The 20,019-nt window shown below is 36.9% G+C and overlaps 1 protein-coding gene across 1 annotated transcript in view; it reads right to left on the minus strand.

The window, feature by feature from the left end:
* Ptprq (protein tyrosine phosphatase receptor type Q) overlaps window positions 1–20,019 on the minus strand; it is a 176,892-nt gene that overhangs the window by 45,468 nt on the left and 111,405 nt on the right. The window contains 5 exon segments of the mRNA XM_038314879.1: window positions 6,668–6,741; window positions 10,041–10,263; window positions 11,516–11,674; window positions 15,234–15,300; window positions 17,329–17,573. Of these exon segments, the coding sequence (XP_038170807.1) occupies window positions 6,668–6,741; window positions 10,041–10,263; window positions 11,516–11,674; window positions 15,234–15,300; window positions 17,329–17,573 (768 nt within the window).

The following is a 20,019-nucleotide window of genomic DNA, read 5'->3' on the forward strand; positions in this document are numbered from 1 at the left end:
CTCACTTCCAAAACATGCTTACTCCTGAAATGCTAACCTTAAAAGCCAAGACACAATGGTAAAGAAACGAGAACAGCTAGAAATATCTTAAAACGCTGAGATGAGAAAGTGGCCCAGCACAGCAAGCAAGCAGATGCATCCATCTCTGGCACAAGGAAATTGGAGGCAGCATCAGGACGTGTTGGGTTTTTTGTGTTTGTTTATTTTGTCTTCCCCCGTGATGTTGTACAGTAGTTAGTAGCATGACACTGGCCAGAGTCACACTGCCTGGATCGGACAGCTGATGCCGCCTATGCCTTTGCCTGGTTAAAACCTACTGCATCAGGTTTCTTGCTTATGGGTTAGTATTATCTGTAACAACGCATGCTACAGAGTTCAGAGTGGACACAGGGTTTGATTTCTAAGGCCACTTCCCAGGTTTTAATTTAAGCAACAGTGTCAGGTTTCCTCACTAGTAATCATTTCGTACTCACACAGCCATTCCTTAATCTGAACAAATCTCTTGGTTGATTTATAAAGTAGGTGTTAATTAGCATTGCCATTGTAGAAATAGGATTTCCAAAGTTAAATACTTTAAGCATGTTCATAGCTGTCTTGGTGTATCTAAAGTCAACATACCAACAACATGAAAAGCATAGTAAATATATCTGTTTGACTGCAGAGTTTGTGAGGTTTGTCCCACATCAACACTGTCTTACTAAGTAGATAAACATTCCCTCTGCTTATCGGTGACCTTGGAAAATGTGATCAATGGTTCAGATGGCATAGTAATTCTCTCTTTCTCTCTTACACACACACACACACACACACACACACACACAATCTCCCTCCGCCTTCTTTCTCAGCTTGAATACACCATGGCATGTTTTGCACAGTAATTAAATGGGAAGCGTTATGACAGCAGAAAGCCACCAGAGAGTCCCTTTGCCATGGGCTTTAGGGTGTCTTCTTGCTCTGCTCTGACAAGGGCCCTGCTAGGTACAGAAAGGGATGTCTGGTTTTCAAGTCACAGAAATCTTCTGCTATTAAATCTTAGAAACCACACATTTGCCTACACACAGTCTCCCCAAACTCATATGCCTTAGGAAGAAAATTGAAAAAGCTGGAGAGAGTACATGATGTAAAAGTAAAATCATGTAAACGTTGAAAATGAGAATTCTAGCACTCAATCTAAAGTAAAATCAAAATCAATTAAGTACAATTAAAGTAAGGTGTATGTCATTTCCCAGTTACTACTACATGTTATAAAAAGTTCTCTCAATGCAAGATTTTCACTAAGTTTTAACCCTTTTAGTAGGTTGGTATAACATGATTTTTCTTGGCCCTTATTGTCAGTCCTATATGCTAACACCCATGAGAAGGACAACTACCTCAAGGGTGATCTGCTGAAGCACAGCCTTGGCAAATCTTTCAAAATTGAATTATTAGTTGATAGGCTATTCAGTTCAGCGTTTGTTGCCAACGGTATGCAAATATTACTAAATGAATGCTTATCTGCCCATGATTGGACAACCTTGATGGGACCTATCCTCCCTCCATGAAGTCTAGAATTACATTCATGCGCACATCTTCAGCAGGCTTGTCGGCAGCACTGGGTTCCACTGGTCTGCTGTAAGTGATGCCATCTGTCCTGACTGACACGGCATACCTGGGAAAGAAAATGACTCATGCTTCCGTTGTCATAATCTGGTGACACAAAGATATTCTTGCAAGTCCATGTCTCTTTGCTTGCCCCCAGGTGCTCAGGGATCCATTCCATTCGTGGGCATTTTCTTACCACTGAGACAATCAATGTTATTTCCATTCCGAGTCCTTCTACTTCATCTTCTCTGCCGGGCTCTTTTGCCAGGCATCCTTTTTCTATTCCATGGCCTCTGTTAATGGCCTCCTCTCGCATCTGTCACTGTTCCGATAGCCATTTAAACATTACAGGGCAAAAGCCAATTACAAAACCACTATTCATCAAGAGGGAGTCCCCAAAAAGGTCAGTCTAAGAAAGCATCCAAAAGGCTTTCCTTACATGGCTGATATATGAATATTACACTGAACTTTGAGTTAGTGGATAATGGGACCCTTCTTGGACACTGCCAGCCCATTGGGACTCAGTTTGCTCTGTCTGGTCTGCTTTTGTGGCCTTTGTGAAAGCCTCATCTTTCATCCCGTATCATTCACAGGCTGAAGGTGCCCTCCATTTACAGGGCACAGAGGAATTAGTTCTGAATGATTTGGTGATAGCAGTCACCTTTCCAAACACAAACAGTATGTGTTTCTAAAACTGGGGCTTGTTTAGTCTCTTCCTTTGGTTGCAAGTATAGGAAATGAAGAGAAAGCCATCACTGACAAGTATTTTTTTAATTTTAATTGTTTTTATGGAGTTATACATTTTTCTCTGCTCCCTCCCTTCCTCTCTTCTCTCCTTCTGCCCTCTCCCATTGTCCCCATGCTCCCAATTTACTCAGGAAATCTTGTCTTTTCCTACTTTCCATGTAGATTAGATCCATGTATATCTCTCTTAGGGTCCTCATTATTGTCTAGGTTCTCTGGGATTGTGAATTATACACTGGGTTTTTTTTTTTTTTGCTTTATGTCTAAAAACCAAATATGAGTGAGTACATATGATATTTGTCTTTCTGGGTCTGGGTTAACTCACTCAATATGATGTTTTCTAGATCCATCCATTTGCCCATATATTTCAAGATGTCATTATTTTTTTCTGCTGTGAGGTACTCCATTGGGCAAATATACCACATTTTCCTTATCCATTTTTTGGTCAAGGGGCATTTAGGTTGTTTCCTGGTTCTGGCTATGACAAACAATGCTGCTATGAACATAGTTGAGCATATGTCCTTGTGGCACAATTGAGCATCCTTTGGATATATGCCCAAAAGTGGTATTGCTGGGTCTTAAGGAAGGTTGTTTCCTAATTTTCAGAGAAATCGTCATACTGATATCCAAAGGTGGTGTACCAGTTTACACTCCCACCAGCAATGCAGGTGGTGTTCCCTTTACTCCACATCCTCTACAGTATAAATTGTCATCAGTGTTTTTGATCTTAGCCATTCTTACAGGTGTAAGATGGAATCCCCAGCAAAATTCTTCACAGACCTCGAAAGAACAGTACTTAACTTCTAACGAAAAGCAAAAAAACCTAGGATAGCCAAAACAATCCTATACAATAAAGGAACTTCTGGAGGCATCACAATCCTTGACTTCAAACTCTACTATAGAGCTACAGTACTGAAAACAGCCTGGTATTGGCATAAAAATAGACAGGAGGACTAATAGAACTAAATCAAAGACACAGATATTAATTCATACATCTATGAACACCTGATTTTTTACAAAGAAGCAAAAAATATAAAATAGAAAAAAGAAAGCTTATTTAACAAATTGTGCTGGCATAACTGGATATCAACATGTAGAAGAATGAAAATAGACCCGTATCTATCACCATGCACAGAACTCAAGTCCAAGTGGATCAAAGACCTCAACATAAGGCCAGCCACACTGAACTTCATAAAAGAGAAAGTGGGAAGTACACTTGAACACATTCGTACAACAGACCACTTCCTAAATATAACCCCCAATAGCACAGACACTGAGATAAATAATTAATAAATAGGACCTCCTGAAGCTGAAAAACCTCTGTAAAGCAAAGGACATGGTCAACAAGACAAAACGGCAGCCTACAAAATGGGAATAGATCTCCACCAATCCCACATCAGAGCAAGGGCTGTTTTCCAAAATATACAAAGGACTCAAGAAACTGGTCATCAAAAGAACAAATAAAAAAATAAACAGAGAACTCTCAACAGAAGCATCCATAATGGCTAAAAGATACTTAAGGAAAAGCTCAACGTCCTTAGCCATCAGAGAAATGCAAATCAAAAGACTGCCAAGTATCTTGAAACTGTGTTCTATATTACGTCTTTTAGAAAAATGTAAGAAACCATGTCTTCGGACTCCATGGTTCCTGATTTTTTGACTGCCCCCCTTTGTGGGGCAGCTCTTATCCATGATGATGTAACTTTTCCTTACAGCCAGACAGTAAACCTAGCTCCCCTCATCTCTTCTTCATAAAGAATGCTTTTGAGTTCTGCATCTTGTCTATCGTCTATCTTCCATCAAAAAATACACCAGAACCATTAAATTTTAGCTGCCAGAATTGCTGCTAAATTCTGATTATGTTGCTGTTCACAGTGCACACAGTTTGCTTTTTGTGATATCAGGGCACGATAAGATTAGCTCTCAAGTGAGGAAATGCTCACACAATTTCATATCCACAAGTCCAATCATCTTGTTTCTCATGATTGTATTTATTAGGTACAGTTAACCGAAACGATGGCTTTATACCCAAACTCTCTAACATAACACATTTGTTATTCAAACAAGCCTGTCAGTAGCACATCTCTTGGTTGAATTATTCAGTATGCATTTTTTTCTACATAGAAGTGACAGAGGCTGGCTCTTTAGCCAGGGAATACTCCCATACCTGAGTCAGACTGAAAGGTGTGGAACAATCCACTGTTACACACCGACAGTTCTCACTGAACTGTGTTGTATCTCATGATGTGTTGATAGATCAAGATCAGCACCATACATAAACTTCATGCATTTTCCAGTAATTTTCCAGAGATAAACCTACCTGAGTATTTTGTTAGGTAATGTATAAATTTTAAGCCTTGCTACAATAATTTAAAAATTTGTGATTCTTTCTGTGAAATTCTAGGGAGTTGATGAAGTAAAAATCCTTTAAAAGTCTTTGATTATGACCCATCAAAAGAAGCCATTAGGGGCTAGAGCGACAGCTCAGTGGCCAAGACCTTTTTTTTAACTGCAGAGAACCCTGGTTTGGTTCCCTGCACCCGCATAATGGTGCACAGGCATCTGCAATGCCAATTCCATCAAGTCTGATTTTCTCTTTTGATCTCCCTGGGCACCAGGCACGCATGTTGTACACATACATACATGTAGATGAAACACTCTCTCACACACACATAAAAAAAAATCTAAAATTTTATAAGTCATTAAACTTTGAATAACTTAAGAATTACAATTGTAATCTCTACACTTTTTTTGAATTTTTAAAAAATCTTCATATATCCTCAGAATTTTTTTAACCAAAAACATACTTACAAAAGTTATTAAATCAAGTCTCGGAGCTAAGATTTAAATTCAGGTCTTAAACCTACTTTCATCACCTGGGAGTTATGGAATGCTGAGCTGAAACACTGGAATTCTGGCCAAACACCTAATGACTTAAGCAATGTGAGCTTTGGTTTCCTCATATGTAAATTGGAGTGAAGGTTGACACTTAAACCAGGGCATCTTATTCTGGATACAATTGACATCGTGGATTGCTTTGGGCAGTGTGCAAATTCAGATGCCATGAATAGCAACACTGTGTATGCAACAGCAACAGCAGCAACAGCACCGCCACCTACCACCCTTCCCAGTTCCTTATTTCAACGCAAAGTGCTTCCAAACATTGTTAAATATCTCTTAAGATATATAATCACACTGATAGAGAAACACAAATCCAAACTGAAACATAATTTTGAAGGATTTGACAGCTATTGCATGAAATGAGTCTAGGAGGTATGCTTGATACAGAATCTCTAAGTTGGGATATCATTATTGTAATGATCCAGAGGGGTTCATATAACTGAACTGTGTTTGTTAGGTCCAGTTTGTGTGGATGTGATTGAGGGCACTAATGAAAATACAATGAATAAAAAGAAAAGCTTGTAGTTTTGAGAATTTTTCAAGGTAAAACATTATTATGTGATTTCTCTCTTATGAAGAACTTTACAGTGTAAGCTATATATTTAAAGAACAAAATGCTTTTTTATTTAGAATATCATCAAGAAATGAACACTTTGGCCTGGCGGTGGTGGCTCACGCCTTTAATCCCAGCACTCGGGAGGCAGAGGCAGACAGATCTCTGTGAGTTCGAGGCCAGCCTGGTCTACAAGAGCTAGCTCCAGGACAGGCTTCAAAGCCACAGAGAAACTCTGTCTCGAAAAACCAAAAAAAAAATAAAAATAATAATAAAAAAGAAATGAACACTTTAACAAAATTTATAACCATATTTGAATAGTTGAAGCATCTATAGTTTAAAAGGATGTTGTAAATATTAGTTTTCCTTAAAAAAGGTTAATTATCTTTAAGATGCATTTGTAACCAAAGACTCTGCAGCCACGGATTAGTTATTTACCAAACATTTAATAACTGTTACCATCATATAAATACATTGAAATCATAGGTAAAGCCTAGAAGGATAGCTTGGTGGATAATGTGTCTGACTTGCATGGAAGAGAACCAGATTTCAGATCCCAGAGTTTATATTAAAAGATTAGTGGGCATGGTGACGGTCTGTAATCCCAACAAAAGACCCCTGGAGGTAACAAGATAGCTACTATCGGCAAAATCTATAGGCTCTGAATTCATCAAGAGGTTCTTTCTCAATAAATAGAGCAGATAATGATGGAAAGAGACAAGACATCAACTTCCAGCCTGCACATGCAAATGAACACAAATGCATGCTCACCTGCATATACATTTGCACCCCCACACAAGCAAACATGCATATCTGCATGCACAGATGCTACACATGTATACCCATAAAAAAGAAAAACTAGCGATAAGTTAAACTACAAAATCTTACCTAAAGTTTTAATAGGGTCAGAGTAATCCGAGTCAGTAAATTGTCCCATGACATTTGTGGCTCTAAATTTAAACCTATAAAAGAAAAAGATTCATTCTAAGATAATTTTCAGGCAATAGTGAGTGGTATTGTTTTTAGATTTCTTTATGAACATGTTTGTCATTTGTATATAGAAAAGCTACTAATTTACACGTGCTAATTTTATATTCTGGTACTTTGATGATGTTTTTGCTGGTGTGTACCAGACTTAGGAGTTTTCTAGAGGAGCAGTAAAGGTTACATACATATATACATACATACATACATATCATATTATATGCAAATTATGATACTTTGACGTCTTTTCCGATTTTTATTCCTTTTAACACCTTCACTTGTCTTATTGTATGAGCTAAGACATTAAGCACTTTGTTGAATAGGTATGGAGAAAGTGGAAAACCTTGTCATAGTCCTAATTTTGATGAAAATGCTTTGAGTTTTGTTTTGGATGACATTGGTTGTAGGTTTCTTGTATATTGCTTTTATTATGCTGAAGTTTATCTCTTGTACCTCTAGTTCCACTAGAACTTTAACATGAATGGATGCTTGATTTTGTCAAAGGTCTTTTTCTATAACAAATGAGATGACAATGTGGTTTCTATGCTGAATCTATGTTTTAAATTATGTTTATTGATTTACCTATGTTGAACTTCTCCTACATTTCTGGGATGAAGCCTATTTCATCAGGGGAGATAACATCTTTGATGTTTTATTTAACTCATTTTGAAAGTATTCTATTGAGAACTTTTGTGTTTATGTTCATCAAAGATATTGTTCTAAAATTATACAAGAAAAACAATTTTCATATCCCATTATCTTTTTAAGGAATTATTTTGACAAATAATTATTGAAAATTAATAGTTTATTCATAAAAAATAAATTACAAGACATGAGCTTAAGACTAAGTTATAATAAGGAAAAGTCTATACTTTAATCTAATCAAATAAATAATTATCTTGCTCTCAGGCTCATTGACTTTGATGGGACAATGAGTTGTGATTTGACCAAATTCATGAAGCAGCAGTAGTCGAAGACCATTAAGCTGATAATCTCACTCACAGATATGTTTAGGTGGAACAATTTAATATGAGTAACAATGTGGCTACTGTAATTAAAATATAAAGCATAGTAACTTGTGTATCTTATTTTTGGAAATACTGCAGAGTCAAAGAACAAAGATTAAGTAGAATTGTCTTGTTCACATATACACAAATTAAAAACAATAATTGCTATTTTCATTATGTGTCTAATTGTGCTTACCCATTTTTTACAAATATAAAAGACAAACAATGCAGATGATCTTCCTTGAAAACACCTGAAATTACCTAACTTGAAAACTAAAACACACCAGCCATTAAAGTTTATAAAAGAAATTACAGTGCATGACTTTTTTCTAGCATGATCAAACTCGTATGATAGCATCTGTTATGAAAGGAATCTGTTTAGAAAACAATATGCAGAAAACCATTGAATAAGAGTAAATATGAAATTTTATCATTTTAAAAATTATGTTTAGTTCAAATAACAACCAAAATTTAAACTAATTGCCTTTGATAATAAAAGATAGATCATTATTTCTCCTTTTTATTTTAATTTTAAAACAATCTTATTTTACATACAAGTCTCAGTTCCCTCTCTCTCCCATCCTCCCACTCCCCGACCTTCTCTCCACCCCACACTCAGAGAGGGTGAGGCCTCCCATGGGGAATTAGCAAAGTCTGTCACATCACTCAAGGCAGCACCAGAGCCCTCCCCTCTGTATCTAGGCTAAGCACAGTATTCCTCTATAGGGAATGGGTTCCAAAGAGCCAGTTCATGCACTAAGGATAAATAAACTGGTTCTACTGCTAGTCGCCCCACAAACTGTTCAAGACACAAAACTGTCCCCCACGTTTGGAGGGTCTAGTTCAGTCTTTTGCAAGTTCCCCAGCTGTCAGTTCCACTAGCTTGGGTCAGCTGTTTCTGTGGGTTTACCCATCATGTTCTTGGCCCCTTTGTTTTTAATATTGCTCCTCCCTTTCTATGAATAGACTCCAGGAGTTTGGCCCAGTGTGTAGCTGTGAATCTCTGCATCTGCTTCCATCAGATACTGGATGAAGGTTCTATGATTACAATTAAGGTATTCATCAATCTGATTACAGAAAAAGCATATTTTGGGTACCCTCTCTACTATTGCTTAGATTCTTAGCTGGGGTCATCCTTGTAGGTTCCTGGGAAGTTCCCTAGTACTGGTTTCCCGCTAATCCCATAATGGCTCCCTTTTATAAGGTATCTGTTCCCTTGTTCTCCCTTTCGGTCCTTCACACAACTGGATTTTCATAATCTCTCATGTTTTCCCTCCACTCCCATTCTTTCTTCCCCACTCCCCTACCATCCTTTCCCGACACAGAAAGACACAGAAAGACAAACACAGTATGTACTAACTCATAAGTGGATATTAGAGATAAAACAAAGGATAACCAGCCTACAGTCCACACCCCCAGAGAAGACAGGAAATAAAAAGAACCCTAAGAGAGATATATGAATTACCCTGGGAAGAGGAAATAAACAAGATATCTTCAGTAATGTGGCATGGGGGGGAGAATATATTTTTCACTTGCCAAATTATTCTAAATTTTCTAATTCTAATTCAGTCAAAAGCATTCATAAGGAATTTAATATCATTTTAACTAGCATGCTGAAGTGTGAGCACCTACTTTTAAAAATTAGTAATAACAATAAGATTTGGAAAAATCAAGGCTAAGATAATTATCTTCTAAACTGCCAAATTTTATAAAATAATATCTACATTAAATAGCAAATAATATCAACGAATTCAACAAAAATTAATAAAGCAATCATTCATATGTTGGATGGTTTGATGGGATAAAAGAGAGAGATTGGTATTCATATCATAAAAGGAAACCTTAATTAATTGAAAGACCACAAGACTGTTTCTAAAAGCCTATATACATCATTGTCTATGGTTAAAAAAAAAAGCAAAACACTGAGTTCCAACACACCAACCACACTATTAATTACAGAGATAACTAACTTCTCCCACATTGTGTGTTCTCTAGTGCCATATGCTTCAAACTGATTTTAGACAACTTATCACATCTAATCATACTTTCTTTCAGGATTGTGTATCTTTCCCGTAAATCTGTATGTCTTTGCAATGAATAGACAATGCCTCGACTGGCTCTTCATTTCCAGTGCATGCACAATCAGGCCCAGTATCCAAGGGAGATTCCATCACTCATCAGAAGGATGAGAGGATGGATGGGTTGACAGATAGGTGACATACATTAATGAACTTGTAGTGTAGTGCACAGTTGATATAAACTATACTTACAAATATTGCTTTTTCGGTTTCAGAGGGCCATTGCAAATCTTCTCTTCATTGCCAGGGATCATACAGGCATTATCAGCGCCTATCACATAGATGTCTTCATTACCGCTGAACTTCGTCTTTCCCTCTATACACGGGGGATTAGGGAATCCTTCGTTTGTAAAATACGGCCTCGCTTTGTTGAAGTATGCATCATACCATTTTGTCACGTTTCCATCTTGCTGAGCTAGTAGAAAGGAAAAAAAGAACGCCCACCACAAGTGACACTGAAGGTATCTTCACATCAACACAGCATTTTACGATTCCATTAGAGAATTCTAGATGCAGCAAGAGTCATGCCATGAACCATCGGGACCATTCAGTTTATGAACTTGGGCAGTCCTCCATCACACAGGGATCTGAAGTGCTATAGTTGTGCTGATGTAGCAAGTAGAACAGTGGTTCCTAACCTATGAGTTGAGAAGCCCATGGAGGTTGAATGACCCTTTAACAGGGGTCGCATATCAGATATCCCACACCTTGGATATTAATATCACTATTCATAACAGTAGCAAAATTACAATTATTATGTAGCAGCAAAAGTAATTTTATGATGGGGCGTGTTCTCTGACACATAAAAATGATATTAAAGGGTCACAACATTAAGAAGGGTGAGAATCACTAAAGTACAAAAAAAAGTTCATCAGTCATGTGTCACTAATGTTCATATTTCTAAAGAAACTATCAAGATTCTCTCTTGGCTCCATCCATTTTTCTGCAAATTTCAAGATGTCATTTTTATTATTATTTTGGCTATTTGTACTACATTGTGTAAATGCATCACATTTTCTTTCCCCATTCTTTGGTTGAGGGGCATTTGGGTTGAGTGAGGTAACCCAGATCCAGAAAGATAAATATAATATATACTTACTCATAAGTGGCTTTTAGACCTAAAGCAAAGAAAAGCCAGCCTACAATTTATAACCCCTGAGAACCTAGATAACAAAGAGGACTCTAAGAGAGACATACATGGGTCTAATCTACATAGGAAGTAGAAAAGGCCAGATCTCCTGAGTAAATTGGAAGCATGGGGAACACGGGAGATGGTAGAAGGGGAGGGCTGAGGAAGAATGGGGAGCAGAGAAAAATATGTAACTCGATAAAAATTATATATATAAAAAAATGACAGGCAAAAGCTAAAAATAAAAGGTTCTATCTTGGCCAGATCAAATTACTCCAACCAATATGCACAATAAATAGATCACATATCATAATTAGGCCTTTTCTCGTTTGAGAACAGCATTTTTGATGTTAAGTTATTAATATAATTACTGATAATATTAATAGTCTATTTATAACCTTAAATTAGTTAGATTATTGATAACTTTAAATTACTTAGAATCCTGAGTCAACTTTACTTGATAATTTTGAGTCAAACTTCCTTAGCATTTAGAAATTCACATTCCCCAGTCTCCCAAGGTAGACTGAATCTAAGCTACCTCCTGTTTCGGCCACAAGCACTTGGACATTTTTGATTGGCCCATGATCATCATTGTAGTAGCATATCGGCATTCTGATTGTAATTGTTGTTGACGTCACGAGCAGTTTTCCTGTGGCATCATGAATAGGGATTGGCTTGGTCTTGGGTCGTGCTGGAGCTAAAAACAGTAAAATATGATTAATATTTTTTCTGAACATAAAAGAATAAACTTCACATTCTCATTTCATGCAAGTATCTGACAGAGAAAGTGACAGCACCTGCAAACTACACAGTTGTCTTTGGGTACAGTAGATAAACAATAATTATTATCTCATAAAGGTGTAATTATGTATTTGAGACTTTTCTCAGAAACTGGAGTCCAGGTGCAATTTTCCAGACATGCAACTCTTCTTCAAGCGATAAAAACAATCCATAAATGCTGTCACAAATAATTTTCAAAAATTATTTATATCTCAATAACATTTTTGTGTGTTTTTTTCTTCACTTTTGTTATTTGGTTGATTAATCTCTACCCTCTTCATAGTAACTTCTTTTTTACTGGTAATCCATGTCAAAACCTGGCTAACAGACTCCCTTCTTTTTGGTAATGTCCATATTATCTGGTACAATTTCAGATTGATATGTAACAGACTGTTTACTATTGAGTTTTTTTTAATACAATTACACCAGGCATTAGACTTACCCTGCAAATTGATTTCTTGTGTGAGTCTTACCCAGACAGAGATACAATGCTAACTCTTGCTTCTTAATGGCTATAGTATGTGGTACACCTGTATAGTATTTCTTCAATATTATTTCTTCAATAAGATTTCTTTATCCAAGAGCAAAAATTTACTTTTTAAAAATTGTTTTCAGCATTTTCTATAATAATTAACCTCAAACAGTTGACTTTAGTTGCCCTATTATTTTTATAGAAAATATTCCAAATCGTAGAATTAAAGAAATGTGCATTTTATGGGTGTATTGATGTGGTATATATGTAATGCATTGCATAGGTGCACAGCTGTACAGATGGGTACACATAAGTATGTACACTCTTGAGGTGGACTGAATTTGATATTTCATGTCTGTTTTGATCACTCTTGACTTTATTTCACTTGAACCATAAAGAATCCAGCTAGTGTAGGTAGCCAGCTTATGCTAGAGATCCTGAACCTCTGCCACCATAGTGCTGGCTGACAAGCAATCACTATGCCTGCTTCAGTTTTACATGAGATCTGGGAGTTTGAACCCTGGTCATCACATTTGTGTGATAAAACATTTTATCTTTAACATTAGTAGATATTTTAGGATCGCTTAAAAGATACCATAATATTTAATATTTTGCCATCAATAAACACAAAAATTCCCAAACCAATATTTTTTGGGTTTTTGCTGTTTTCAGTTCTTCTAACAGCTGTGTATGTGCTTACATGTGTGTATACATATGCATATTTAGTGTATGAAAGTTACATACCCAGACTTCAATCTTTAAAAAAACTGAAGTAAAGAATCTCTGAACATTTTCACAATATTTGCAATATTTTTTTCCTTTTAATAGGTGAGAATTGAGCTAACAGATGTAAAATCTGAATATCAAGGTTTGAATAAAACCTTTTGAGTTGAGTATTTGACTCACTCTTTCTTGTGCATTGGGTTCAAAAGCAAATCTCTTATGTGATACACCACTTTGTTATTCTGACAAGTCAAGGTTGGAATGAGACTGAGTACGTGTGCGGTTCATTGAGAGTAAAATCTGTGACAAACGAAGAGGCAAAGCACAGGAGTAGGTTGCAAGAGCCTTCAGATACAAATGCCTGATGTAGCAGTCACAGAATAGAGAGAGGGGTTTAGTAGGAAGAGGCCTGGGGCTTTTTCTTGTCTGAACTCTCAATGAGGTCACCAGCAGTCCTCAAGGACCATTATCAGGGTGCCACAATCCAACTGTGTATTATCTGTCAGATAAAAATATCATGACTGCTACTAATTCAATGCACCATGTAGCTAAAAATCACAGGTAGCTCTAAAGACAAGTTTTCTCTAGAGGACTCCAACACAGCCCCACACCCTTGCATCTCTCTGCGGGCTTTAGATGAAGATGGCGGCCAGAAGCATTTTGGCATGGAGATGGGTGAAACATGCAAAATGGGAAATTTTGGTAAAACAAAAAAATTGTATACACTGTGTTTGTATATATGTGTGTATATACAAAGGGATGCAAAAAATTCTGATGGTATGGTTCCACCTCTCCTTTGTGCTCTCTAAAGTCATTCTGTGAAAAAATTACAGCTGAAACAACTCATGTGCTTGTATATTCCAAGATGGAGAGTTACTGATCAAAAAACTTAATGTGTATGTGTATATGTGCCCGCCTGTCTGTATATGCACAGTGTGCATGAAGGGGCCTGCCCAGTTCGAAGAGAGCAAGGGCTTTGGAACCCAGAACTGAAGTGAATAGGCCATTGTCTGTCACCCAAAGCAGGTGCTGAGACCTGAATCTAAGGGCTTTGACGGAGCATCAAGTACTTTTAACTACTGAAACACTCCTCCAGAATTTATCAAATAAAATAAATGAGGCTTATAAATAAGAACATACCTATACTTATTAGTCATTATTAAAAGATTAATTATAAAATTGCAACTGACAATAACTATCTCATACTCTTGATAATAACAATTTTCAGGTATTGTTTACAGGATTTTTTCAAATGCTCTTACTCTTAATCCTTAGAATTAGCAATCTACAAGGTAAAAAATAATAGCATCTGCACTTTCTAGAGTTATGTATACTGAGAAGATCTTCCAAAGTCAAACGGCTATCAAATGACCAATCCAGGATTCAGTCTCAAGAGTTACCTAAATAGCCCGTAAGGCTTGTACACCAGCCACTGTACTCTGCTGTTCCTTCCAAAGAAGGGGACATTATACATCCATTAGAAAGACATGCTTGGTGGGATTCTACTACAGGTACCCTGGAACAAATTCTTATGGGTTTTTTTTGTTTTTGCTTTCATTTTCTTTCCTCTGCCCACTCCTCCCAACCTCCACTCCACTCCCCTCTTCCCTAGATCCATTCCTCTTATATTTCCCTTCAGGAAAAAAGCAGGCCTCCCAGGGATACCAACTGAACACAGCATAGTAAGTTACAAGAAGACTAGGCACAGACCCTCTTATTAGGGCTAGACAAAGGTTTTCTTAAACATCTTGGGACCTTTTGTTTTCTTTCATTATTAGTATTCCCTTATGTGATAGAGGTAGCAAAAAACACTTGATTTCAATATCTAGGCAGGCATTTTCTCGTCAAATGGACTTAAATTCCTCTTTGGGATCTTATGGTTATTTACTAGAGGAGAACTTTACTAAAATACCTCCCAAAATAATAAAATGGTAGATCTAGGTTAAAGTTAATATTACAAGGTTGGTTATGTGGGAGTTTGTTAATCACCTGAGCAGAATCCAACTCCTAACACAAACAGAGATTTAAAAAACTCTCTTTCCAATAAAAAAAAGTTTAGGTGACAACCTTTAAGACAGACATTCTCTTCAACAGTAATTCATGTCTTCATTTTGATGTTTAAACCATACTTTTAATATGCACACACTATTGCTTAATATACATGCACATCACATGCATACGCATCAAGCGAAGGTTAGCCTCCTGCATGTGATTCAGATTACAATCACCATCTGGTTAAAAAAAAAAAACAACAGTTTAATGGAAGGCAGTTCATTTGTACCTTTAATATCCATGGTTATTCGCATCTGCACTTTTGGCCCAGCGCCAGCACTGTTGATAGCATAAACCTGAAACAAAGAAAGGCTTTATCACGACTCCAAGCCTTCTGTCTATGCATGTGCGAGTGAGCATGGCTAAAAACAATTAAAAAAATGATCCCCTTTAAAAAGAAAAACAATTGTTTCTGCCTGTGGATTATATTTTCTCAAACCTGCTTACTACCATAAAGATCAGAAGAACATGAACGATCAAGAGTTTCTTACAATTAATATTCTGGAACTAAATCGTGAGACTAAATGCTGACACAAAGGTCTCAGCACCAAGACCAGGATGGCTGGCTGCCATTTGAACCCATGGGAGGAAAAGAGTAGACAACCCCTGTGCTTATCCTACCTCGCCCTCGACTCTAACATCTGTTACTTCTCTCTGTAGCTAGCACATTTTGCCCTCCTTTAAATCCATATTCAAGATCTTCTTCTTGTGTTGGAGATGAAACCCAACCCCTCCCGCCTCCCCATTTTCCTGTATTAAATCATCCTCCTGAAAGTTGGCCTTTATGCCCTTCTTCACCCCTGCCCCAAAGTATCCGATGCATAGCCTACATAATGCAGCATATACTCATAAAACATTTCTGTTTGTGTACACAGAGGGTGATTTACACAAATGGGAATCCTTTCAATTAGCTTTGCGCTCAGGAAGCTGAAGACCCAGAGTCCCTGCTTTCACCTCATCTAGCTGAAGAAAACAAAGACCACAAGAGTAGTCCAACTTCCTTGAAATTAGTAAATACAATTTGGCATATGTAATATAATCTCTGGAATGAACTCATTATATATATTAATGGTCCATCCTTTCCCTATGTCAATATTTTGGAAATATTTTTGTGAAAATGAACTTATAATAATACATGGTATATGGTAACTATATTAAAGAGATCAATCCTGTGAACTTCGGTTACAATAACTGAAAAAAAATTAGGATCATTTGTAACTTTCAATAAGGAACTATTCAAAATAAATGATTTATTTCTTTATATGACTTAAACTCTGGTGATGAGTAAAAGAATGGTGAGAAAAGAGAAAGCACTTCTTACATGGTAGGATGCATAGAAGTTACTTAGAAATCGTTTTAAATACATTATTGATGATAAACCTCAATATCCTAAGATGCTAACATTGAAATTTGCCAAGAGATACATTTTTTCCTTTAGAATCCAGCTGTGTTTTGTTTTATTTCTTCTTTGCTATTCTTTTCAGCAGCCACATTGGTATAGAATTTCTTTCTCTACTATCACTGCAAATATCGGTTCCTCTCAACATCTTCTGCAAAAGTTTCCATTCCTATCCCCAAGTTTTAACGTGTAAAAGGGGACTGTGAATCAACTTTTGAAGAAGTTTCCCAGATGGATATAGAAACCAGGATTTGAACTTGGGTTCAAATGACCACTCATTTTTCTAATAGATATTTCATTGAACTTAACTGGAATTGCAACGAGAACCTCAGGAAGATACATAATTATCTATTACGTACAATATTCTTATAACTAAATTGATAATTACTAAGAATTGCTTTGATGGAGGGAAACTATCCTAGGGACTGTTCTAATGGATGATAGGTTACTGAAATGTGATGTTTCTTAACCAAAACAATTCTGCTGACAATCCCTAAGGGGTGACACAAAATAAGTCTAGGCAAAAGTGATTTGGGTATATGCTCATACATGTGAACTTGCACACATGTTTGTGCATGTTTCACATCCTTTGTAAAATTATTATTAACATACAGCAGAATCAAAGGCTTTAGAGAAAGGAAATGACAAAAATGGCCTGTTCCAGCGATTTTCCTCAAAATTCCCTTTTACGTGTTCCATTTCTAGTTTTCTTTAGGGCAGCTGTCATTCTGCATGTCACTACTCCTTTATGTTTAATGTTCACTTCCTTTCTTTATTTTGCATCTTCACTATTCCTAGAAAAGGTTCTTAGCTAATAGTATGTTCTGTATTTTATAAGGAAATAGGCTGAAATGTGGTATGCAGACATATTTTACAGTGCTGACTTTACAAACTGGCTAGGCAGCGCCAAGCTGTGGCTGCTTACGCTGATGTTGTACGTATGTCCACCTTTGAGCCCTTCTAACACTGCAATGACAGACGTGTCTGTCTTCTGGATAATGCTGAGGTTATGAATCTGGACAGCAGTAGGGTCATCTTCTCTGTAAACCAATGCTTGGTATACTTGGATATTTCCGTTGGGTTGAGAAGGCGGAAGGAATGTTAACTGAAACTTTGTTACTTCATCTGGTATCTTCTGAAATGTCATATTGTTAGGTGGGTCCTTGGGCACTAGAAATGAGAAGTTGACAATTATAATTTTTAAGTCTCAATATAAAAAGTATTTTCTTCACACTTCTGTTTAGAAAGACAAATTACACATATTACCAATGTCATGTATTCTGGAAACTAGAAAAATGACCAGGCACACTGACTTTATTTCCTAGAAATTCCACTGGTACTTCGTTTGTTTATTTGCCTTGTGCAGGCGGTCTATGTGTACTACTGGAGATTAAAGCCAGAACCCCCTATTTCATCAGCAGGCCAACTTCCACAGGGCATCCCTCCTCAACTCTTCAATCACTTTATTCAAAAATAAAACAGATTCATAGGAAGTTGTCACCAAGAGGATCAGAGCCCTGTGTAACCTTCCTGCAGTTCCCCGTGGTGACACTGCTTATGGCTCTATTCAGCTTTATTTATATATGCCAGAGAAGGGCATATATGTAATACTATTACCTAGATGACAGTCCTTGTGCTATTATCATCAATGTTTTCATGGGTTTGTGTGTGATTCACTTTTATGGAATTGTAAGCCATATAGAGATTCCTGCAATTACTAACATGGAAAAGATAGAACTAGCCCATCACTTAAGAACTCTTACCTTGCATGCCTTTGTATTTTAGTAGATGCCTAGCTGTAATAGCAATCATCCGTCTCTCATGTCTTGTCATTCAGCATATCAATACTGTGATGCTTTGAGGTTCACTGGGATTTATATATCCCAGCTTTTTCAAAAAGCTATTTGATATGGGATTTCCCTCTATATGCTGTAAATGTGTTTTATTACCAATGGTTAATAAGGAATCTACTTTGGCCTATGGCAGGGCAGACTATAGCAAGGTGGGAAATCCAAGCAGAGATGGAGGAAGAAAGAAGGCAGAGTCATGCAGATGCCACTTTGCTGCCGAAGTGGAGAGACATAGCCAACCACCAAAGAAACAGGATGTACAAAATGAGGTAACACCACAGTCACATAGCAATACATAGACTACTAAAAGTGGGTTAATTCAATATGTAAGAGATAGCTAGAAATACTCCTGAGCCATCGGCCAAATAGTGTAATTTGTAATTAATATAGTTTTCATGTGATTATTCGGGTCTGGGTGGCTGGGAAAAAAGGCATAGTCTCCCCCTATAGTTATTTCTCTATTTTTTTTGGATGGGGGATCACATGGGTGCTATGTTGAGCATGTGGAAGGCAGAAAACAGCTTACAGGATTTTGTTCACTCCTTGCAACACGTGGATCCCTGGGATGGAGTTCTGGTCATTAGTCTTGGTGACAAATATCTGTACCCTCTGAGTCATCTTCTCAGATGTAGTCTCCAACAATAGGAGAAAGGAAGTGTTCCATTTTGTGGCTTAATTGATTTGTTTAACAATGGAAAGACATCTGCACTGTTTGTAGCTTTTGTCATTCCTAGTAAGGCTGACATTACTACCCATGCATATATAAACAGAAGTTTTAGATTCTTTCTGATCATTGTTGACTATTAATTGCTTGACCATATGGGAAGTACATGTTTAGTTTTACAAGAGATTGCCAAATATTTTTCCATGTGTTTTTCACGCTTTATATTCTCGCTGACAAGTGTCAGAGTTCAGCTTACATATTTGCCATCATTTGATATTATCACTACTTTTAAAATTATTATGCAATTCCGTTTCAGTAGATACATAGTTCATGATGTCGGTTTAATTTGCCTTTATGCTAGGGCTAATGGTCTGGAAATTTTATCTTACTATGTGTTTATTTCCTAACCATACCTTCTGATGGATGAAATATCTTTTTATGTCTTTTAACATGTTTGTAATTGGATTTTTTAATTGCTAGAATTTATAAAATTCCAGTTCATTATACTAAAATAAAAACACAGCAGGACAGTTGCACATATAAATGTGTTCTAGCTGTGATAGCGTGCACAATGCTTGTGAAAGCCCAAGTCAGACAAAATTTCAGCATGAAACGGGATTGGGCACAACGTCCCATTCCTAGCCAAGGGGCTATCGACAACAATTAGCTGCTCAGAAAGAAAGGATCAGTTTTCTGTAAAGTTGAGGGCCATGATAAGTTGAACGCATTCCTGTAGAAGGACTGACAATCCAAGAATATTTGTGCAACATAAATTGGCGTTGATAAGATGGGGACAGAAGAATGGCGTCCAAGGGAAAGAGGTGTGCCTAGGAAGAGTTGAGGTATGGAATCAAATATGATCAAAACTCATTGCTTGGAATCGTTAAAGAAATAATTAAAATTTAAAGATGCTTTTCTTTTAGAAGACTATTATAGAAAGGAGGACCATCATGAAGAGGAGTAGTAGATGACCAATGTATAAACATGTGAGAAACTGTCACCATGACACTCATTACTCTGTATAATTGATACACCATGCCAATAAAACACTCCCTTATTAAAACAAAGCAAATCACCCTCAAAAAACAGTTTAGTATGTCAC

This window comes from Arvicola amphibius, chromosome 17 (genome assembly GCF_903992535.2).
Source record: "Arvicola amphibius chromosome 17, mArvAmp1.2, whole genome shotgun sequence".
Lineage (NCBI taxonomy): Eukaryota > Metazoa > Chordata > Mammalia > Rodentia > Cricetidae > Arvicola > Arvicola amphibius.